The sequence below is a fragment of the Pezoporus flaviventris genome, unplaced genomic scaffold (genome assembly GCF_033815535.1).
Source record: "Pezoporus flaviventris isolate CSIRO_AGI_PZ_B2104156 unplaced genomic scaffold, CSIRO_AGI_Pfla_v1 ptg000001l, whole genome shotgun sequence".
NCBI lineage: Eukaryota > Metazoa > Chordata > Aves > Psittaciformes > Psittacidae > Pezoporus > Pezoporus flaviventris.
Genome location: NW_026892549.1, coordinates 58,567,884 through 58,592,552, shown reverse-complemented (window position 1 = coordinate 58,592,552; position 24,669 = coordinate 58,567,884). Strand labels below are relative to the sequence as shown.

Here is a 24,669-nt window from a genome sequence, read left to right as displayed (position 1 = left end):
AAAAGAAGTACCTGACTGAGCAGATCTCATCTGCCATTAAGGCATATTTCATGGAAAGGGAAAAGATGAATGCTGGAAGTTTGCAAAGGCACAATGAGATACAAGAATGATAACTGAACAAGAGCAATGGCTGGAGAAGAGATACTGCTTTATACCCTCCTACCAAGCACAGCTGATTGGAGAGAGCTCTGAATGATTTCTTCAAGCTGTGCAGGAGCCTGGAAGAGCTGTCTCGGAGCAGGTAGGAGTGATGGGATATCTGGTTCGTGAAATCGTTACTTTTGCCAAAGGTACCTGGGGGTGATAAGCACATTCTAAGGCTAATACTGTTATTAAAAAGTTCACATTGATAGCATGCCCTACATGTGGCACTGTGATTCTCACAAGCCAGCAGGAAGGACTGTAACATCTAAGGAAACTGCATTAAGAGGAAGGAGTTTCAGACATCAGTACAGTCCTGTTCTGCAGCCTGTTTAAGCAAAACCTTTACCTCTAGCTGGCAGTGAGGTGACATTAAAAGACCAAAAACTAAAGGAGGTGGGCAGAAGGTATTCTTGTGTGCCACAGAGTTAGCTGAAGTACCTATGTGTGCATTTTCATGTCTCAGAGAGAAAAAGATCTCGCATAACAAGATGATGCTGGAGACGGGCTGAGACACCTGGGCTTGCTTAGCCTGGAGAAGAGAAGGCTCCTTAAGGGGAGACCTTAGAGCAGCTCCAGTGCCTAAAGGGGCTACAGGAAGCCTGGAGAGGGGCTTTGGACAAGGGCTTGTAGGGACAGGACAAGGGGAGTGGCTTTAACCTGCCAGAACAGGGGAGATTGAGATGAGCTCTTAAGCAGGAGTTCTTCCCTGTGAGAGTGCCAAGGAGCTGGCACAGGGTGCCCAGAGAAGCTGTGGCTGCCCCATCCCTGGCAGTGTTCAAGGCCAGGTTGGACACAGAGGCTTGGAGTAAGCTGCTCTAGTGGAAGGTGTCCCTGCCTGTGGCGGGGGTTGGAACTGGGTGAGCTTTAAATTCCCTTCCAGTCCAAACCACTCTAGGATTCTATCACTACAAACGCCCCAAGGTGGCAGTATGCACCCAGAGATATACCCAGAGTTGCAGTCAGGCTCTCAGCTCTCCTGTTTGATATTAGTGGCTTTCACATAGTCTGTAAGTTCTTCTAACATTTCAGCCAGATGCGCATTATTTGTGTAACGCTATTATAAAATGATATAAACCACACTGAAAGGTAAAACCAAACCAACAACCCCCTTAAGGGTGAGAGTTGCGTCACTACAATTTGAGCAATACACAAAAGCTCTTTCACGTGAATGTGAGTCCAGAGACTGAAGTCCACAGTTCAGCCTGTTCCAAAGGCAAGAAAAAGAGATATCTATCAGGAGAAAGTAAAGCTAAGTGCAGAGTTGAGTGCCAAGACTGTATGCTGGAAGTGGTACAGCAAGTACTCCAAGTTAGGGGACTCCATGATAACCTCTTTGGTAAATCTCTAAATCCTGGCAGTCAGAATGTATCAACCACCTCCTGTTAACCACCCAAATCCTTTTTAAATCCATAGGGTTTGTCTACAATGGAATTAATCTGTTGGTGCTGAGAGGCAGATTTTTTGGAGGTGGATGGTGTGAAGAAGTACTTGCTTTTGTTAGCTTTAAGCTAGCTGCCACCACATTTCAGTGTTAGTCATAGGTGAAGTATTGGAAGAAACCACATATTAGGTCCCCTTTCAGCTTCATTAGACTTTGCAGGATTTTATAGACCTCTGTCAGGGATCCTGTCATAGCTCTTCTCATAGGTTTAGCTATCAGGTTTACTCCATCTCTTCTTTTCTAGACTGAGTGCCCAGTTCGAATCCTCTTAAGAAGGCTTTATTTTTACTGCAGGAGAGTCAGCTTTGTCTGAAAAATCAGCCCTATTTCACTGTTCTACATAGTCAGTATCTGGAAAACTTACTTAAGAGGAATAGTTCTTTCTGAAGCTGGAGAAATGGGCCAACAGCAGCTGCATGAGGTCAGCAAAGGCTAAAGCAAACTTCTGCTGCTAGGATGAGATAACCCCATGGCACAGGACAGGCTGCACTCCAGCTGTATAGACAGCAGCCCTGCAGGAAATGACCCAGAGTCTTTATGGATAGAGTTGAATGTGAGTGATATTGAGTTTGTGCTCTCACAGCCTCAGAGGCAATAGCATCCTGGGCTATACAACTAAGAGTACAGCCAGAAGACTGAAAGAGATGAGCCTTCTGTTCAGTACTTGAGAGACATGTGAAGACGTGTTTTGGGTTTTCCAATACAAAGACAGACATTAATGTAGTGAAGCAAGTTCAGCAAAAGCCAGAAAGATGGTTAGAGTCTGGGGTCTGTGGTGTACAAAAAGGGGCTGAGAAAGATGGGCTTGCTTAAGATTGGGAAGAGAAAGATAACAGATCTTATTGCTGTCTTCAACTCCCTTAGCAGGAGGACATGAAGAAGACAAAGCTGCACTCTTCCAGGAGATTGACAGTGACAGGACAAGAGGCAACAGGCACAAGCTGCAGCATGGAAAATTTTAATTGAATACAATAGGATAAGAATAATAAATAGGATATAATGAATTGTTTTCACTATAAGGGTCATAGGAGATACTCAAAACCTGACAAGACATAGAATGGAACAACCTGAACTAACTGGACATGGTTTGGCTAGGAGGTGTGCAGTGGGGCCTGCAAAGGACCTTCCAAATGAATGTTTTATGAATCTGTGACAATTCAAATCACAGAAAATCCTCTTTAAATGAAAAAAATGACAGGATTGTAGAGGAAAGCAGCGTGACAAGCTGGAACACAGAATGAGCAAAGGTCTTCTCAAATGGAAGTCTGCCTTGCACATCAACAGCCTGGAATGAAGAGGCTACAAAGCAACTTGGTCTAATGTCAAAGCTGGCTTAGAGCAGAGGCACGGGACCAATGGGGAGTTTTCCAGATCTGATTCCATATACACTTTCTCCATCTTTATGCTGGGATATTCAGATGCCTTCACTGAAATCAGTACTGGCACCTCTTCACAAAGACCCTACTATCACCCACAGAAAGAAACCATTTGAACAAAACCTGTGTGTTTCAGAGTCTGTCAAAGCCTGCAAGGATAACAAGAAAAAACAGAGTATAACCCACCTGAGTTAGCTTCTTGTGAGCACAGGTTACTCCACTAACCATAATCATGTTGGGCATCAATGGTTGCGGATAGTGTAAAACAAAGTCTACCTTCATGAGCCAAACGGAAGCCTGGCGCAAGAGATCATTCACAGTGACATCTCGCTCAAGGACCTCAGAAGCCAGTTTTGCATATGGTTGGAAGACAAAATCACAGAGAAAATAATTCGGGAAGTCAAAGATTAGATTCTTCACCCGTTGGAGGAAGTTCATGTGGTCTGTAAGTCCTGTGAACATCCTGGGGACATAAGAAAGGGGACTGGGACATTGGGTGGCTCCATATTCTAAACCACATGGCATTTGCTGCAAGAGAAACACTGAAGGAAGTGAGAGACGCTCTGCTACTATCTGCCCACAGGGTAGTATAGGGTTTGTAAGGACAGCATCAAACTCACTCTCCTCAAGATAGCTGATAAGCTCTTTGTTGTACAGTAACTGTTTACAGCTGGCCATCAACATGGCAGAGGTTTCTTTTGTCCGTTGGTACATCCTAATAAATCTTTCCAGGAATGATCCTTCTTCAAATATATCCTGCAAAAAGGCTTGGAAGCTTCCATCCATCTCTTCCTGTGTGAAAGGGACTGGGTATGTTTTCATAACAATACCCTTAGAGGGCTTTATGTGTAAACTGATTTCAGGTGCAACGACGAGTATTTCATGTCCCTTCTGCCTGAGACCGTCCAACACTTCCCGCATGCCAAGCCAATGACTCCCATCCACTGGCACCACCAGCAGCTTCCCACCATCAGCCAAACTGAACATGGATAGGAGCAGAACTAGCATCACCATGACTTGTGTAAGAGCCAGACCCATTTCTCCAGGTATGTGATGAGTGCAGCCCAAAAAGCAAACCGCTTGCAGCACTGAAGCAACAGCATCAGCTCCAAGCTTTTAAGCAATCTGTGCTCCAGCCTAACTTTTGATCCTTAAGGTATTTGCTGTGTGGTAAATGTATAATCACTGGCTTAATGCAAGGCTGCATAATAAGCACTTTGTTCCAGCACAGTCCACGTGCTGGTGGTGTTGGGTGTATATACCAGACAACTCTCAGTGCACAGTTTTCACAGTAAACAGCACAGTGGGGGAAATCAGAAGCTGGTTTTGTGTATGGTTGAAAGACAAAATCACAGAGAAAACAATTTAGGATGTCCAGGATTAGTTTCTTTGCACACTGCAGAAAGTCCATGCAGCCTGCATGGTCTGTAAATACTCTGAGGGTGTAAGAAGGGGGATTGGGACACTTGAGTGGTTTCAAAATCTAGACAACATGGCATTACCCATTAAAAAAAAACCAAAACCCAAAACCACAGAAGGAACTGAAAGATGTTCCACTAACATCTGCCTACAGGGTCTGTAAAGGCAACATCAAACTTACTCTTCTCAAGATACCTGACTGAGCACAACAGAAGCAAAACCAGCATTGCTGTGACTTGCAGTTGAGCACTAAGCACCAGGATGTCTCTGCAGAAACAGAGTGAGTGCTGCCCAGAGATAATATTCCCAGCTCTATGTTTTTAAGCAATCTGTGCTGGGCTTAATCTGGGCAATCTTCAGACTCATTTGTTGTGTGGTAAATGTATAATCATGGATAAGTAACAGATAGTTAATTTGCCACACGAGTTTTCAGTATAAGAAAATTCCTCCTCTCCTGCCTGTCCAAATCATTTACTATATGTGAAAGATCAGAAATATATGGATACTTCATATGGGAAAAGGTTTGGTTTCTTTATCAGTTTTATATCTTGACACTGTAATGAGAATGGAAAACTGGCTCTCAGAGTTCTTTTCCCTGAGAGGCCTCTTTGGGCTTGGAAGAAGGACAAGGGAATGTTTTTTGCCAGCTATATTTAAATCTGGATTAGCAACTCCGAAAAACCATTCTGGATCAGCCTGAGAAGAGTAAGCCCCAGGGCCAGGAAAGCAAACAACATTAATGCATGGAATACGTGAAATGATAATACACGCAAATCAGCCCTTATGACAATTCCTGCACAGAAGTCATTTTGACGATAGGATAACTTAGTATGGAGGTTGATAGTATACACCAGAATTATTTTAAGGCCATTTTACACTACTGCAGCTCTAAGTACACCCTTTGTAAGGAAACTTCTCAGAAGGCAGCATAAGCTATTGCAGATGCAGAGCTGGCCAGCAGCTATGAAAACCTCCAACAGTTATGCAGAAAATCCATGTGGTGAAAGGATAAGCCTTAGCTTGACAGAGCAACTAGCACATCCCCTGCTGACTGGTGCATTATGACACTGTTTCAGAGAGGGACTCTTCATCAGGGACTGTAGCAATAGACAAGCAGTGATGGGCTTAAGCTGAAACAGGGGAAGTCCAGGTTAAGCATAAGGCAGAAGCTCTTCCCTGTGAGGGTGCTGAGGCGCTGGCACAGGGTGCCCAGAGAAGCTGTGGCTGCCCCATCCCTGACAGTGTTCAAGACCAGGTTGGACACAGGGGCTTGGAGCATCCTGCTGTAGTGGAAAGTGCCCCTGCCCATGGCAGGGGGTTGGAACTAGATGAGCTTTAAAGTCTTTTCCAACCCAAGCCACTCTGGGATACTATGATTCTAAATTATGAAAGGCTGGTTCACTAACCAAAAGGATTGTTTCTAAACATCAGTTGTGACACTAAACCAAAGAGTTTGAGTTCACAATACTGCTCTGTCAGGGTTTAACAACCTGGTAAACACCAGCAGGAGACAGTAAGACAGGGATCACATCCACTGGTGTGTGTGTGCATCACTTGCAAGAGTGCAGTGATGTACTACTTCCATGTAGCCCAAAGGAAACAAGTGTATAAGCAAAAACACTTGGATCCTGCTATGCTACAGATAAGTAGCTGCAGGAGTGGGAGAGAATTCAAATCAACCCAGTTTTTCACCTATTTTCTTTGTCTTTACGGTGTAACTTATGGCTCATATAAATCCCACAAACTCATACACACACACAGCCTTTGCAAACGGCATTCTCCCTTCAAAGAATATCAAGGAAATCACTGACCTGAGATAATGGCTTTTTCTTTCCACAGTTAATACCTCCAATAAAAACTATGTTGGGCATCACTGGCATGGGATACTCAAAAACAAAATCCATTCTTTTAAGCCAAATGGATCCATGGCTTAAGAGCTCCTTCATTGTTACTCGTCTGTGAAGAAAAGCTGAGGCCAGAAGTTCAAATGGTAGATAGGCAGAATTGCAAAGAAAGGATTCTGATGCCTTGAGAAGTAAGTTTTCCACACGCTGGATAAATGTCATGTGGTCTGAGTTGTCTGTAAATGTTCTTGGGACATAGGAAGGGGGATCTGGACACTGAGTAGCCTGCACATCAAAGCTGCAGGGGAGTCCCCTTAGAAAGAAAATGGATGGTATAGAGAGATGCAGAGCCAGTATTTGTCCACAAGGTACAACAGGATCCGTGAGAACAGCATCAAATTTGCTCCCTTCCAGATACTGCATCAGATCCTTGTTGTTCAGTAAACTGCTACAGGAGGAGACGTAGAACTCGGAGATGACTTGAGCCTTTTCATAAAGAGCAGTAATTCTCTGAAGAAAAGCTCTTCTCTCAAAAAGATCCTTTGCAAATGCACGCATCCTTGCTCCCAGTTCTGCCCTAGTTGAAGGCACTGGGTATGTTTTCAGAGTGTAATACTCAGATGCCTTCACATTCAAGGTTACTTCTGGTGTGACAGTGACAATGTGGTGCTGTTTCTGGCTGAGCACTGCCAGCAGCAAGCGCATGCTGAGCCAGTGACTCCCATCCATGGGCACCACCAACAGCTTCCCAGCACTGGCCAAGCAAAACAGAGACAGGAAACCCAAAACCCCCGCAGTCACTAAGGAGCTGTATTCACTTATGTGAGCCATGTTCCTAGAAATCCAAAGTGTGCTCAACAGCACTGACCTAACAGATTTTAAGTAGACCAACAGCCCCTTGACAAATTCCCACATTCCCCCTTAATGATCCAGCTTTTCCAGCAAAACCAGTCACCATTCAAGGCACTGATGAATCATTTAGGGAACCCAATAACTGAACTTGGGTTGGGCAGAACTGGGCTTTGTCTGGGGGAATGGGTCCTTTCAGATTGGTTCCCTGTGCTTGTTGATGTGAGACTGATAATAAAATCAGACTTTGAAAGAAGAAATCCCAATTCTTTGAATTGTGCTGGCACTTGGAAGTAACTGGGCTTGCTGAAAGCAGCTATTAAAATGCTTTCTGCTTTCCTTCTTTTCACAGGATCATTAGGATTGGAAGGCACCTCTGGAGATCATCTAGTTGAAGCCCCTGCCAAGGAACACATCCAGGCAGGATTTGGATGTCTCCAGAGACAACTGTTCTGAAATGCTTGTGAGTTTATGTTTCACATTATAAGACAATGCCACTATACAGCATGTTATCTCTGTAAATCCTAAAGGAGACACTCTGATTTACATATAGCTCAGCAGTGGGGCCAGGTACAACACCAGGCAGCACTTTATAGCAGTAAAGTAACACTGTGGCAGAGGCTTGCATCAGCAAAGGAAAGCCACCGAATCCATGCTGTCATCCATTACTTTGTTATCATCCTGACTCATCTCTGGATCATTTATTATCTTCTTCCAGGAGCAATAGGAAGGAAAAGCCACTCTGTTCCCCTTGTACCTCATTAAATACAGGACAGATTGGACAGAAGTAGCCAGGAACAGCCCTCTTGTTCCAGGCCAGGAACTGATTTTAAATGGCAAGAGTTGCTGATACTACTTCAGATGAGAAGCTAAAAGTAAGATCCCATGTCTGAGTAGTTAACAAGTACTTGTGATAAACTTGTCGAGCCACAGGATTTTCCTTCTGCCCTGTGATGTTACTGTGTGATTCAGAGGCACAGTCAGAAGACAAGAAGAAACCGGGACTGAAGAACCAATACTTCTGCAATTAATTATTGTTCCTGGACTATGGTCTTTAGTTCCTGAGCAAGACGAAAGTGAGAGTGAGTTTTGTCTTTAGAGGAGAGGCTGATTTGAAGCTGGAGCTGCTACATGCCCTTGCCTGAGGGCAGGATTCTGCCTTCCCAGAGCTTCTGCCCGGGTTTGTCCCTGAGGAGCCATTAAGCAGCTCTGATGGAGAGAACAGACAGAAAAAAGCACTGCCCTGATGAAAGTGGCCATGTGGGGGGTTGATGGCAAGATGTGCCAGGCTTGTGAAATGCAAATCTGTTCTTTGCTCATTCCTCTTCACAAAGGCCTGTGAATTTGGGGGAAGAGTAAGGGTGGTGTTAAGCAGGAGGAATCCATTCCCCAAGACTCAGGGAAGGCTGGCAAGTGAAAGGAGTCCCAGGGAAGAAAAGAGGAGAGACTGTCTATTTTTAAGTAACAATCACAAAGGATAAAACTTTATCCTTTCAAGGAAACAATGTGATTTATTGCTGAAACTGCTGGGTGACACTAACTTCAGAGTCCTCCTTTGCTGAGGAGAGCTGTCTCCTCCTACATCTTCTTTCCCACTTAATCTCTGGCTTCACATGAGGCTGTTTTACTTAGAGCACAAGCAAGAACAGGCATCACATGCAGCAAGAGTCTAACACACACCATGAGCACCACCAAGCTAACATGCATCACATGTGTACATTTAAATGCCTAAGCAACCACCCAGCAACGTTTCCCTATCCAAACTGGGCATCTCCTAAAAATGCAGTTGAGAATTCAGCTGTCTAGGTTTTGTGACGGAATCTGTTAGAACAACCTTCACCACAACATATTAGCCTTTGACTTCAGCTACTGTACCTGACTTCAGCTGGAATTAAACACAACATAGCATGTGATTCCCTTGCTGAACAAAATCTCCATGCTGAGCAGACCTAAGGAAAGGAGGTGGAATCCCATTCTGCTCTCCTGGTCTGTTTTTCGTGTAGATTTGCTATAAAGTGTTGCTCTAAATTATGTCTTTAGGTAAGAAACATTCTTATCAAACACATCATTAACCCTCACTCAGATCATGCAGGTGAATGACTGCCACATCTTTTCCCTTGTTACCAGCCAGTTACTGACCTGAGATAATGGTTTCTTCTGGCCACAGTTTATGCCTCCAATGAAAATCATATTGGGCATTATAGGCATAGGATAGTCAAAGACAAAGTCAAGTCTTTTCAGCCAAATGGACCCATGACTTAAAAGCTGCGTAATTGTCATTGGCTTTTGGAGGAAGTCTGAGGCCAGGGTTTCAAATCCTGAGAAGGCCATACTGCAGGTGAAAGGCTCTGAAAGGGTTATCAGGAAGTTCTTCACTCTCTGAGAGAACGTCATGTGGTCTGTATTGACTGAGAATATGCGTGGGACATAGGATGGTGGGTCCGGTGCCTGAGCAGCGTGAATGTCTATAGCACATGGGATGCCCCGCAAGAAGAAAACAGTAGGGATAGAAAATTTCAAGGCAATTATCTGTCCACAGGGTGTCAGAGGATCTGTAAAGACAACATCAAATTTACTTTCTTCAATGTATTTCATCATCTCTTTGTTGTACAGTAAGGAACTGCAGGAAGCTTGAAACATGGCAGAGCTCTGTTTGAAGTTATTCCAAGTATTCATAAACCTGGTCAGGAAAGAGTTGTCACTAAAAACATTTGCAGTAAGGGAGTGCAAAAGTTCTTGCATCTCTTCCGTTTTGAAAGGTACAGGATAACTTTTCATTTCATATATCCCCGAGGAATCAATCAGCATTTTGCTCTCTGGTGCAATAACAACTATTTCATGCCCTTTCTTGTTCAGCTCAGCCAGCACTTCCTTCATACTGAGCCAGTGGCTGCCCTCCATAGGGATTACCAGCAGCTTCCCAGCAGTGGCAGAACTCAGGCAGCACAAGAAGACAAGCAGCACTGCCACCAGCATGTTGCAGGTTGGATGGATAGGAACCCACACATTAGAGAGCCCAGCGGGGGTTCACAAGCTTTTGTAGCTGTGCTCCACCCTTGCAAACACCCCACCTGGCACTCTTATCATACCTCTGCCCTTTCAACTTGCCTCTGCATTTCAGGTGCTCGCAAGTTCACATGCAATGAAGCCACGATCAGTGAGTAATGATTGTAAAAGATGAGGTGATGTTTGCACTTCAAAATGTACAAGCACAAGAAAGGCGTCCCTTATTGTACACTTGGCTCAGGCAAGCTGAAACAACAGCTCTATTCCTCAGCCTTCTCTTCTCACAGTGCCTTATGACACTTCTTACCTTTAGCAACCCAGAAATTTTTGCTAACATGTACTGACAACATGCTCTCAGGTGCATGGGGATCCATGAAAGAAATGCATACAGAGTGGATGCCCAGAAACCCTGCTGACCCTATATGGTAGTAGTGGGTGTACAAAAAGCACACTAAAATGACTCTTTTCCCACTAGTAATCAAGTTCTCCAATCTCTTCTGTTCTGAAAGAAAGAGATGGCTGACACTGAAGGCTGAAGCCTCACAGAGTTGTCAACAAGTGTAGTAATTTGGTATTTTTTAAGTATTTTGTTTTCTAATGAAGGTTTTACAGTGAAACATAACTTGCAGGAAAGATAAATAAAGATGAGAAAGCAATGTTAAAGTACCTTAGTTCTATGTTTTGCCTTTTTTCTTTTTAATAAGCCAAACCAGTTGGTACAACTGAAGAAAATGACTTCTGTTTTTCATTGATGCAAACATGTATTGTTTGGATGCTAAGTAGCCAACAGAACACCTTCCCCCATCTGTACGTATCCCTCCCACCTAACTTCTTATCCTATCAGATATAAAACTAAGTTGCAAAACAACAGTTCACCGTTGTACCTCAGATAACATGAACTCACAACGTGTTTCTAATTCATGAACTCATGAGTTCATGGCCAGTGTCAGTTCAGTTCATGACTGAGACAGTCCACGAACTCTGTGGGTCCAGGTCCTTCTCCAGTTGTAAACTGCTGGGGTTTTATGTTGGTGATAATCTCTCACCATAAAAGTTTATGAGTTTTATATCCAGTTATAAGTCTTATCCAGGTGCCTTTGGGATACAATTTGTGCCTCCAGGACATTTACGGCTCTTCATCACTTTCTTTCACATGCAGTTTCTGCAAACTTATTTTCAAGTCTGGTTGGAAAGTTTTGACCTTACTGAGAACCTGCCCCCCCAAAGAGCAGCCAGATCCATCCCCTGCACTGTCACCACATCAATCATTTACAACATAGATTTAACTTAATGGAAGTTTTCAAACAGCTCAGGAGAAGGTCATGCACAGAAACAGACCTCTTGCTCATAACCTCTGAAAAGCTCTCAAATGAACACTAGAAGAAGATGCTTTCAAGCTAGATTAACAGATGAAGATAGACAGTCATGTATGTTTCATGTAGGGCACTTACAGACATCTGCGTGGGTCTTTAATATCTGATCAGCAACCATAGAGTCACAGAATCAGAGTATGGTTTGTGGTGGAAGGGACCTCAAAGCTCATCCAGTTCCAACCCCCTAGCACAGGCCTTTCACTAGAGCAGGATGGTCCAAGCCCTGTCCAACCTGGCCTTGCACACCTGCCCACTCCTAACTCCATGTCCTTTTGAAAGACACCTTGCGAGCAACTGCTACTCCTTGTCCTTCATTTGAACAGCTAGGGTGAACTAAGTAGCACCAGAGACTGTCCTGGTAAGAGGGTTGGCTCTGACACTTCAAACAGCACTAAACATACTTATCTGGACAAAAGGGGAGGGTGTTAGGGCTTTCTTCCACACTACTCTCTTTTAGGGATACTCACAATTTGCAATACTTGAATATCCCTTTCCTGCTTTTGAGCTGCTATAGGATATGCTGTATTTGATTTGGAGACCTGGTTCGTACCCAAAAACCCAATGGGAATTTACAGAAGACATCCATACCCAGGAAAGCTTACAACCTAATTAAATAACCAATAAAAGTATGGAGGGATACAACTTGGGGGTTAGATACTGACCCCTTGACGTAGGTGTAAATGAATCAATCTGGGTGACAGAAAAAGAACTAGCTACAAGATGAAAAGCTAAAATCTTAAGTCCTATAATCTTCGATGTGGGTGAAAGGAGAATGACTATATGGAAGTATGAATGGACAGCTCATGAGAGAGCTGGGAAAGGAGGACACCATGTGGCAGACAGAGAGCAGACAGTGCTTACAGGTGTTCCTCAGGCTACTCTTTCAGAGCAATACAGCTATGTCTTCTGAGACTGGCTTTGGTCGCAAGGACAGCTCTTCCAGAGATGCTTATGGCATAAGAAACTGAGATGAAATGGAAGCTAACAAATCTGGCTTCTGTTGGGGAGGAAAATTTGCATCTCACCACAATTGGGGTGAGCTTCAGTTCAACAAGAGAGCTTATTATTTGCATTAAAGTTAGATGTCACTTAAATTCTCACATCTGATAAGGCTTATGTTTGCCAGGATATGATATCACTTGAATGCTGGATACTAGGAAATAACCTTTCTGCATTATGTAGGATTTCTCATTAGTTTTCTACCTTTAAATACCAAGTGGTTGCCAGTTAGGTTTTGATGTAAGGTTGCTTAAACACTTCTGTTCTTGCCTTTTGAATAGAAACAAGATAAATACCTGAGAGAGATTTTTCTTCTGATCACAGTTTATTCCTCCGATAAAAACCATGTTGGGCATCACTGGTCTCGGGAACTCAAACACAAAGTCGTATCTCATCAGCCAAACAGATCCACGGCTTAGAAGTTCTGCAGTTGACACTTTGTTCTGGAAAACCTCAGCTGAAAGTTCTTCAAACTGAGCAAAGAAAGGCTTACAGTAAAAGAACTCCAGCATACGGACTAGCACGTTCTTTACCCGTTGAGTAAATGTCATGTTATCTGAATTATTGAGGAATAACCTGGGAACGTAGGAAAGAGGGCTTGGACACTGGGTGGCATCAGAATCCATACCACAAGGAAATCCACGCAGAAAGTAGACAGAAGGAATTGAAAGATGCTCAGCAATTAAGGGTCCGCACATCTGAGTTGGATCCGTCAAAACTACCTCAAATTTGCTCTCTCTCAGATACTGCATCATGTCTTTGTTGAGCAAGAGGCTCTTACAGTTGCTGAAAAAATACTTGGATATTTCTAAGATGCTTTGGTACATTGCAATAATCATATTCAAAAAAGATTGTTCAATAAAATGGGCATCAATAAAAGATTTGAGCGCCATAGCTAAATGGTCCTCTGTGTAAGGCATTGGATATACTTTCACTGTGTAATTCTGAGGCTCCTTTGGCTTCAGATGCAAACTTGTTGATGGAACAACCACAACAACTTCATGTCCATTTTGGTGGAGTTTTGCCGCTACTGGGCGCATGCTGAGCCAGTGACTTCCATCCTGAGGTATCACCAGTATCTTTCCACCTTCAGCAAAGGTTAAAGATGAAATCAGAAGAAGAAATATCCCAGTATGTTGGTAGAAACACTGGAATGGAAGAGCCATTTTGGTGGAAGGAAACCAGAGAGCTCTGCTCTAGAGGTATCCAATGCAGTCTTCTATATGAAGGTCCTTGCAAGGGAATTTATTGATGGTAGGGATAAATATTTAACTTCCTAATATTGCTGTGGTAAGCCTTCAGTGATGCAACTGCTCATATAACAGGGAAGGTGAGCACACTGTTCTTAGAAAAAAAGATGCCCTCCTTTCTACTCTGTTAATTTTTAAGCTTGGAAGTATGGCAGGACATCGCCTCCTTCATGGAACTAAGATGAGGAATGTTATCTTGTAGGAAGAGTTGTGGTTAATACCATTGACTTGGTAAGGACCCAGTGAGCAAATAAGCCTGGTTTTGATTTCAAAAAGCAACCTTTAAAATATACAGAGTAGAATAAATGGAAATTGCAACACCATTTCTTTTATGGCCTGGCCTAGCCTAACTGAGAATACCTAACCACTATGTAGAAGGCTGATGTTATATTCCCACCCCCTGGAAGTAGTCAAACCTGCATGTCTTACTCATATATCACAGCTACCAAGGTAGGCTTACAAGTGTTTGCTGTTCATTACGCAGGAGCAGAAGGCACCTGAACCACTTCTAGTATTGAAGAATGTTGTGTGTGCAGATGAGCACCAGAGCAGTTTATTACATGAGGTCTCAGAGAGGGACAGCTATGTGCCAGCTTGGAGGAAAGGCTTCCTCCCTGGACACTGAAGGACATAAACAAGATTGAAGCTTGAGTGACCCAAGACTGCACATTCATTTTGCTGTTAAAAGTATCCTTTGTGATAAACCTTGTGTGGGTTATTCCAGGTGTCTGTTTGAGATGGCAAGGAGTGTTGCAGCTATGCATCAGCTCTCCACTGTCATGCAAGCAGCTCTGAGGAATTGAGACTATAAGCCATAACCATGTTGAAGGGTTTAAGTGCAGGTGTGCTTACTCTTCCCCCTGTGATTGCTCCAGCTGGAAGAGTCTCTCAAACTGCTTATCTCTGAGTTGGACTTGATGGTGAAGTGTGGATATCTTTTAACCTGAGCAGCAAACAGTGAGTGGCACTAAGGTAAGAGGAATGTTATATGAGCAAACTGTTTGTTGAGGCAGCCTGTAAGGGTTATTGTCATGTACTGGATTTGTTCTTTTGTTGTTAGATTGCTCACCACCTTAAGCTCTGGTTCTTGCAAGCAGGAACAAGTAGAATCATAAAATCATAAAATAGTTAGGGTTGGAAAGGACCTTAAGATCATCTAGTTCCAATTGGCCTGCCATGGGCAGGGGAACCTCACATTAAACCATGTTATCAAAACATTGCAATATAAGACAGACGAGCAGCATTGTTAGCTTTAAACGTGCTCAACATCCTTAACAGAAGCGTCACAAACGGATGCTGATGTGGTTGATATCAGGCTGCTCTGAACTGCCACTACATTCATCAAAAACTTGAATATTGCCGCCCCCTGCCAAATGACCCTCGTATTTGGTTCATGAGCAGAGCAAAGTTCTGGCTGTAGAACATGGCCTGTTTTCTTAATCCTTGTGTTGGACGAACAAACTAGAGGGTTTTATTCAATGACACCTCCCCTTTACTTGAGTAACTACTTATTTAAATCCAGGGTTGTTTTAAGGTTTAAAGTTTATCAGTTGTTTAAATAAGTAATGGGTGTTTTAGGTTAAAGAAATCAACCAAACAAGCCAGGAACAACTTTGAAATGTTGCTATAGGTGACATTTCCGAACTTTGCTTTGATCAAATCACATGGACTTTGTTTTATGAGCTGTCAGAAAGCAACTATGAATTCACTTTGGATAAGGATGAGATATTCATCAAGGTGTCTCAGGGCTCATAGTCCAAGTTCATTTGCAATGTTCCCCTAAGGAGGGACTGCTTTCTATGCCAGCCTTCAGCTACTTCTGGAGTCATTAGAGGATGACACTGGCACAGGACCTCTGCTCAGCCAAGATATTCTGTCTGATATCCTCCATGCCCTGTATGAAGCCTCCAGCCACACTTGGCAACTGGATTTCGGTGTCTGTTAATGAATACGTAATTGCTACTGTGCAAAGTGGAAATACAAGAGGAAATACAGCCTGATCCACCCGCTGTGGTTACCTCAGTCAGTGAGCTCCCGCTGGCTCATGTGGTGGCATGTTCTCCCACCCCCTGTGAGACTGCAGGCTATGGACCATACTTATGACTCAATAGGGTCAGACACCTTGGGATTGAATTCCCAGCTCTATGCTGGATAAAACACATATGCCCAGTTCTGCAAAAGCATCAGCTCCTCAGCACCCTGCTGCCTTTCAGCTCTACAGTAGGTATTCCATGTCAGATGCAGCATAAAGGAGCCCTCCTTCTGCTGTATCTAACATGGAATAAGCTCCTCATGTGACAAAAGACACCTCATTTTGAATCTCCAGTTCTCTCTCCCTTTCCCAGCCATGCTGTCTTTTGGGGGGGGCGGGGGAAGGGAGGTTGTCTGTTGAACAATGGGCTACCAGGTTTTGAAGAACTATCTCCTGTTATCACAGGATTAGATTTCTGAACAGTAAGGACCAACCCAAGGCTTGCCACTGTGTAGGAAGAAGCTGGTTTTGTTCTCCCGTATGACTCACTTCACATTTGTTTGCACTGTGTTATTGCCTTGTTGCTGGGCACTGTTCCAAGTGAAATAGGAGGAATTTCTCTGCTGTCTGTAGAAAATATAGGTAGGAAAGGGCAGGGTGAAGATAAGGGGAACACACAAGGTTTGTCCAGGTTTGGAAAATGTGATTTCCACCAAATGACATGTGTTAGTATGAAATGCCAGCTATACAAGAAGGACAGGAATGCTCTGCCCATGTAGCAAGCTTACAAAATGTTTGCAGCTCAGAGACCTTCAGGACATAGAGATTTCTGTCACGTAACCGGCAAGAATTTGCCTCTTAGATCACAAACTACAAAGTGCCACTTTTGAGCCTAAGGTGAGAGAATGCCTTCTAATATTGCTCTAATATTCCAATTTATAATATTATTCTTCATTTGACTTGCTCTTTACTGATTGCAGTGGGCTCTGCACAGGTCTGTTGAAGAGTATAAAAGAAATCTGATAGTAGACAAAGCCCTTGAGCTCAAATATACTGTACTGCAACTGTGCAATGATACTGTGTGATGCCTGTTCAGAAGGGAGTATGTTCTGCTTTGTCCCTGGAAAGAAATGTCGAATGCTACGTATTGGTTTAGAGACTATAAAGTAAGTATTTAAAGAGATTTTGTCAAAAGAGATTTAAATTTCTCTATTAGCTTTACAAACCCTGCAGAACAATTCTGATAAAAGCAAAAGTCAAGGAAGAGGTATGAAAATTTCTTTGAGTTTTGCATGCAAGTGTCTTTCACCTTTTCACTATTTGAGATTAATTTTTCCCATTTCAACACGACATTTATGTTTCAGTGTGATCTACAAACAGACATAACTCAACATAGACAGACAGTTTGGAAACCATATGCCATAAAACCACAACCAAAGCAAATTAACTGACTTTGCTGAGCCTAGAATGAAAACCAAAATCCAGTTCCCAGATCATGGTCATTAGGTTTACAGTCAGGTGAAAGAAATATAAGTCAGGCTCCATGAAAATGAAATCAAAACCTGGTTAATGAATAATATACAGTAGATGAATGCTAGATGAAGCCCATTTTTTGTTGGACTTCTCAGAAAATCCCTATTAATTCACAGAAGTTATCTGCCTCCATCAAGGTAATTTGATTTCAGACTGCGGAAAACAACTGCAAAATCCTGGTTGTTTTAAATCATTATACATAAATAAATAATATGAAAGAAAATAAAATACATCAAACCCCCTGAAGTTCCAGAAAGGACATCATCACATTTCATTGCAAACGTATGATTTGGAGGTATAAAACCCATACCTTAGGCAGTGGTTTCCTCTGGGCGCAGTTTATGCCTCCAATAAAGACCATATTGGGCATCACAGGTCTGACGTACTCAAATACAAAGTCAAATCTCAGAAGCCAAATGGAAGCAGAGTCCACGAAGTCTATGCGGGATACATCTCTCTGAAGAACTTCAGAAGCAAACTTTAGTGCTATTTCATAGAAACCGTTACAGTACGCAGGCTCCAGGAGGTAAATCAGTGCATTTTCCACTCTCTGAAAGAAAGTCATTTGGTCGGAGTTGAAGGTAAATAGCCTGGGTATGTAGGACAGAGGACTTGGGCACCGCGGAGCATCATAGTGTAAGTTGCAAGGAAATCCTCTCATAAAGAACACATATGGAAGAGAAAAATATTGAGCCACCAGTGGTCCGCACATAAAGATGGGGTCTGTTAGGATAGCATCAAATCTGCTTTGATTCACGTACTGAAGGAGCTCCTTGTTGCTGAATAGGTTCCTGCACTGAGTAAACATCAGATGGGAAATACGTACTGAGATGTTGTATATTGCTAGGGTGTTCAGTGGGAAAGGCAGGTCCTTCAGGTGAGTGGAAACGTACTCAAAGAAGAGATTATCCAAGTCTTCTAGTGTGTAAGACACCGGGAATGCTTTCACTGTGTAGGTCTGTGCCGCTCTCATACGCCAGCTTACTTCTGGTATAAGCACCACCACTTCATGTCCTCTCTCGCTGAGCTTTTCAACCAGTGGCTGCATGCTAAGCCAGTGACTTCCATCCATGGGCAATACCAGGAGTTTCCCTCCATCTGAGAGGCCAGGAAGGAGGAGGATGAAAATCCAGGCAGAGCAAAGCCTCAAAGTCATGTTTCTGTGGTCAGAATAAGGACTGGGAAAGTCTCCTCCTTCAGGCTGCAGCTTGAAGATGCTTTTGAAGGAAGCCGATGGGTTTATATGCCGAGTTGGGCTGATTTGTCATAGTCTGCTAGTTAATGATTTACTGCTTTGGATTATGGGCTGTTAGTCTTCTTTTCCTTTCTCATTATTTGTGAAGCCATGTGCTGTGACTCTTTAATGTGCTGAGTCATTGAAGCTTTTATGTTCAAGGGAGAACTAGCTCCTCAGCACGCTAGTAAGATTTCCTACAGGTCTCTTTATCATTGATGCAACCTGTCATGTCTTGGCCAAGTCTAAGGGTGGCAGGTTGGGTGCAAACAGCTCCACCACCACAGTAACAAATGTAAACAGCCTCAAGATATTTCCTAGATCAAGCAAGTTTGAGCTAGCGGGAATCTCCAGAGTCTACAAGGACACAAAGAAGGGACAATGAATGAGGACTCAGAGCGTTAATGCAGTTCTGACACAGCCTATGAGATGGCTCGCAGGCAGCTGAAATCTCATCAATTGCCAATACACCAAGTAGAGGCCAGATATAAGACATGTACTAACTGTGTCTTAATGACTACTACTCCCACTACGGCTTGAACTCTTCAATAGAGACTTGGGAGTGAGCCCAGCTGTTGGATCTGACTTAGCCGAGGAGCAGTTTCAGCACAAGTGTGGGTTCACAAGAGCCATCAGCTTCTCAGTAGAGAAACTACAGGAAAAGTATCAGAGAGCAGATTTCTGTCAGGATAACTTTCCAGAAAACCCAATGTATGAGCTTCAGAGTAGGGGGAGAAGCTCTGAGGTAAAAATGAAACAAATGCCCTCAGAATCTTTGATGCTATTATAAACTGTACGGAAAAAATGACAAATAACTAAATCGTGTTCTTTCCGGGTTTATGGAAAATGAGCAGTTAGCAACCAATCTTTTCCACAAAAAAAGTTAATCTATATATTTTGTAATGGCCACTACCCATTTGCTGCAAAGGGGTAAGCAGAGAGCTGTCAGGTACACATCCTGCCTTCCCCTCCCTTCTCCAGCAGGATACATTTGCCATACAAACCTTGCACTGCACTTATGATAGCGAGTGCAAAGGCAAGCCCAGGTTGGGTGAAGTTAATCAGTACCTTAGAGGTGTTTCTGAGTGCTTGAGGAATTGCCAGCGGCTCCCTGAGTTGGCTTGGTTATCTGGCAAGGGCTTCTTGATGAGTTAAACTGTGCTGGTTTCAAGGGAGCACGAAATAACAGTTGCAGGTAACCAGTGCAAGAGGACAGGAGGAACTTGTCCTCTTTCGATTTTGTTTTTTTTTTGTAGGAAGAAGCTAAACAAATTCCTCTGAATCAATTGGAGCGGAAATTATTGGAGAAGAAAGGTGTGTCCTTGAACAGAAGTCCCGAAAGCAGTATGGACCATTACGAAAGGTAACGTGCATGTATTTGAGTTTCTTTCGTACTCTTAAGACCATTTTCCATTTCTATTCCTATTTGAATAGTAGTAGGATGATAATTGCAAGTGTGCTGGTCATTGGACTAGCAAGGTAGAAGATGTCAAAAAGAGGTCACTGCTCTGCTCTTGTGAGACCCCACTTGGAGTACAGTGTGCTGTTTTGGTGTCCTCAGCATAAAGAAGCACATAGAGCTGTTGGAGCATGTCCAGAGGAGGGCCACGAGGATTAGCAGGGGCTGGAGCAGCTTCTGTATGGAGCCAGGCTGAGAACATTGGGGCTGTTCAGTCTGGAGAAGAGAAGCTGTGTGGAGAACTCGGAGCAGCTTCCAGTGTCTGAAGGGAGATACAAGGATGCTGGGGAGGGACTCTTCATCAGGAACCGGAGTGATAGGACAAGGGGTGATGGGTTCAAAGTGAAACAGGGGAAGTTCAGGTTGGAGATAAGGCTCTTCCCTGCGAGGGTGGTGAGGCGCTGGCACAGGGTGCCCAGAGAAGCTGTGGCTGCCCCATCCCTGGCAGTGTTCAAGGCCAGGTTGGACACAGGGGCTTGGAGCAACCTGCTCTAGTGGATGGTGTCCCTGCCCACCGCAGGGGGTTGGAACTGGATGAGCTTTAAGGTCCCTCCCAACCCAAACCAGTCTGGGCTTGTATGAAATGCATGTGGAAGCATCATAAACCCAAGTTTGAAGTGGTGGAGTTTGTGTGTCAATTTGAGGATGAATCAGGTGAAGTAGATAATTCAGGTTGCTTATATTGAAAAATGGGTTTCTTTTTCATCTTGCTTTTGCTTTTGTTTTAGTATCTGCAGAATCATCTTCAGATTTTTCAGTTCAGCCCTGATGAAAACAAGGTTGGTCTGAAGGAAAAACACAAGCTCGCGGTTAAGTCAGATTTTCAAGGAGGAGATCACCAAAGGCCCTCTTCAGAAGAATGATGTCCAGTGGGACTCAAAGAAAATCCCTCCAAGGCTAAAGGACAGTTCTGCTGGTTGTCATTGGTTTGACCTGAATGATTCCAAAGTTCAGCCCATCAAGGAAAAGGATATTGAGAAACAATTTGAGGGGAAAGAGAGTGCCTACATGCTGTTCTATCGCAAATCTCAGTTACAAAGGCCACCTGAAGGTACGCAAAGCTCATCTTGATGTTCTAAGGGCTAACTTCATTGGCACTTTGTTTTCGGGAGGGCAAAGGCTGTTGGGCATATCGGTGCTTTGCAAGAACTGAAGGTAGAGATTTCCTTCTGGTAATCATTTGAAGAAAGGGTTAACTGAAGAACACAAGGTTACCTCCAAGGAGGTGGTGGCCAATTAGTTGGCTGTAGCTGACTTTAGGCCAGGTTGGACGGGGCTTGGATTGTGCAGTAAGATTGTTCAAAAGATTGTTCAATAAAATGGGCATCAGCGAAAGATTTGAACACCATAGCTAAATGGTCCTCTGCATAAGGCATTGGATATACTTTCACTGTGTAATTCGGAGGCTCCTTTGGCTTCAGATGCAAACTTGTTGATGGAACAACCACAACAACTTCATGTCCTTTTTGGTGGAGTTTTGCCAATACTGGGCTCATGCTGAGCCTATGACTTCCATCCTGAGGTATCATCACTATCTTTCCACCTTCAGGAAAGGTTAAAGATGAAATCAGAAGAAGAAATATCCCAGTATGTTGGTAGAAACACTAGAAAGGAAGAGCCATTTTGGTGGAAGGAAACCAGAGAGCTCTGCTCTAGAGGTATCCAACAGTCTTTTATAGGAAAATAGCTCAAATGCAAGAGCACATGGATGATGTGATTTGACTCCCCAGGTTTCTAGATGATGAATTGGACATGGAGGAATCCTTGTGTAAATTGAACGCAGTCCTTTTTTGTGATGCTACCCAATGTCACTCAAATGCAGGCTGGTGAACCTGCCTCTTTTATGTAGCTATGGAGATAAACTGGCATTTGCCGGCACAGGATAAAGTAGTATGTATATGTTGTTTGACTAGCAGGACTTCAGAGGAAAAACAACCCATAAGAGCAATGAACTGCAAGCTGGAAAGTAAGTATTTGCAGTAGGCAGCTAAGCAAATCACAGAACACAGATCCAAATTCCAGGGCAGCCGCTTCCTAAGCCATAAGTAGAAGTCATATGAAAATGACAGTATGAGAGCCTGAAATGAGTGACTGCATCCTAACAGAAAGTGATATTTAAGGCTGCCCAGGTAACTGTAATTGGAATATTTCCCAACTTTTGACAAGGCACCGTGTTTGGCATCTGTAGATATAATACTCTCATTTCTGTGCATAGACTTCTGTCACATATTTGTATGTTTAGACTCCCCTTAGAGAAGGCATTTTCATTTAAACAGAAGACAAACTTCCTGCAGGAAGGGAAAGCAAGGCAGTAGTTTCATTTGATACAACAGACTTTTTGGCAAAAAGAACCGTGTTTTACAGCTTTCTTCAGTTTCTCCTCTGGAAAATATGTTTGGCACAGGGACGTGGGCAAGAGGCAAGTGAAGGGGACAGTGAGATGAAGTGTTTGGTTAGAGCAGCTGTTTCAGGTTGATCCATCCTGTGCACTGAAGATGTACAATGTATGATGGTTAAACTTTCATTTTCAAAACTTGGACTGATTTTACTTGTCTGATGGTGCGAATTTGGCCATTGCAATATAAGACAGACGAGCAGCATTGTTAGCTTTAAACGTGCTCAACATCCTTAACAGAAGCGTCACAAACGGATGCTGATGTGGTTGATATCAGGCTGCTCTGAACTGCCACTACATTCATCAAAAACTTGAATATTGCCGCCCCCTGCCAAATGACCCTCGTATTTGGTTCATGAGCAGAGCAAAGTTCTGGCTGTAGAACATGGCCTGTTTTCTTAATCCTTGTGTTGGACGAACAAACTAGAGGGTTTTATTCAATGACACCTCCCCTTTACTTGAGTAACTACTTATTTAAATCCAGGGTTGTTTTAAGGTTTAAAGTTTATCAGTTGTTTAAATAAGTAATGGGTGTTTTAGGTTAAAGAAATCAACCAAACAAGCCAGGAACAACTTTGAAATGTTGCTATAGGTGACATTTCCGAACTTTGCTTTGATCAAATCACATGGACTTTGTTTTATGAGCTGTCAGAAAGCAACTATGAATTCACTTTGGATAAGGATGAGATATTCATCAAGGTGTCTCAGGGCTCATAGTCCAAGTTCATTTGCAATGTTCCCCTAAGGAGGGACTGCTTTCTATGCCAGCCTTCAGCTACTTCTGGAGTCATTAGAGGATGACACTGGCACAGGACCTCTGCTCAGCCAAGATATTCTGTCTGATATCCTCCATGCCCTGTATGAAGCCTCCAGCCACACTTGGCAACTGGATTGCGGTGTCTGTTAATGAATACGTAATTGCTACTGTGCAAAGTGGAAATACAAGAGGAAATACAGCCTGATCCACCCGCTGTGGTTACCTCAGTCAGTGAGCTCCCGCTGGCTCATGTGGTGGCATGTTCTCCCACCCCCTGTGAGACTGCAGGCTATGGACCATACTTATGACTCAATAGGGTCAGACACCTTGGGATTGAATTCCCAGCTCTATGCTGGATAAAACACATATGCCCAGTTCTGCAAAAGCATCAGCTCCTCAGCACCCTGCTGCCTTTCAGCTCTACAGTAGGTATTCCATGTCAGATGCAGCATAAAGGAGCCCTCCTTCTGCTGTATCTAACATGGAATAAGCTCCTCATGTGACAAAAGACACCTCATTTTGAATCTCCAGTTCTCTCTCCCTTTCCCAGCCATGCTGTCTTTTGGGGGGGGCGGGGGAAGGGAGGTTGTCTGTTGAACAATGGGCTACCAGGTTTTGAAGAACTATCTCCTGTTATCACAGGATTAGATTTCTGAACAGTAAGGACCAACCCAAGGCTTGCCACTGTGTAGGAAGAAGCTGGTTTTGTTCTCCCGTATGACTCACTTCACATTTGTTTGCACTGTGTTATTGCCTTGTTGCTGGGCACTGTTCCAAGTGAAATAGGAGGAATTTCTCTGCTGTCTGTAGAAAATATAGGTAGGAAAGGGCAGGGTGAAGATAAGGGGAACACACAAGGTTTGTCCAGGTTTGGAAAATGTGATTTCCACCAAATGACATGTGTTAGTATGAAATGCCAGCTATACAAGAAGGACAGGAATGCTCTGCCCATGTAGCAAGCTTACAAAATGTTTGCAGCTCAGAGACCTTCAGGACATAGAGATTTCTGTCACGTAACCGGCAAGAATTTGCCTCTTAGATCACAAACTACAAAGTGCCACTTTTGAGCCTAAGGTGAGAGAATGCCTTCTAATATTGCTCTAATATTCCAATTTATAATATTATTCTTCATTTGACTTGCTCTTTACTGATTGCAGTGGGCTCTGCACAGGTCTGTTGAAGAGTATAAAAGAAATCTGATAGTAGACAAAGCCCTTGAGCTCAAATATACTGTACTGCAACTGTGCAATGATACTGTGTGATGCCTGTTCAGAAGGGAGTATGTTCTGCTTTGTCCCTGGAAAGAAATGTCGAATGCTACGTATTGGTTTAGAGACTATAAAGTAAGTATTTAAAGAGATTTTGTCAAAAGAGATTTAAATTTCTCTATTAGCTTTACAAACCCTGCAGAACAATTCTGATAAAAGCAAAAGTCAAGGAAGAGGTATGAAAATTTCTTTGAGTTTTGCATGCAAGTGTCTTTCACCTTTTCACTATTTGAGATTAATTTTTCCCATTTCAACACGACATTTATGTTTCAGTGTGATCTACAAACAGACATAACTCAACATAGACAGACAGTTTGGAAACCATATGCCATAAAACCACAACCAAAGCA

The 24,669-nt window shown here is 43.3% G+C and overlaps 1 protein-coding gene across 3 annotated transcripts in view; it reads right to left on the bottom strand.

The window, feature by feature from the left end:
- The window catches only part of LOC133272506 (UDP-glucuronosyltransferase 1A1-like), a 28,331-nt gene extending 9,917 nt beyond the window's left edge, over window positions 1-18,414 (bottom strand). Inside the window, exon 1 of one of the 3 annotated variants that reach the window (XM_061459700.1) lies at window positions 17,517-18,414. In XM_061459700.1, coding sequence (XP_061315684.1) covers window positions 17,517-18,362 — 846 coding nt within the window. In that variant the 5' untranslated portion in view covers window positions 18,363-18,414. Of the gene's footprint in view, window positions 1-3,147; window positions 4,000-12,747; window positions 13,663-17,516 lie in introns of those variants that run through there. The other 2 variants (XM_061459672.1, XM_061459691.1) reach the window with 2 other exon arrangements.
- Window positions 18,415-24,669: the final 6,255 nt, after the last annotated feature.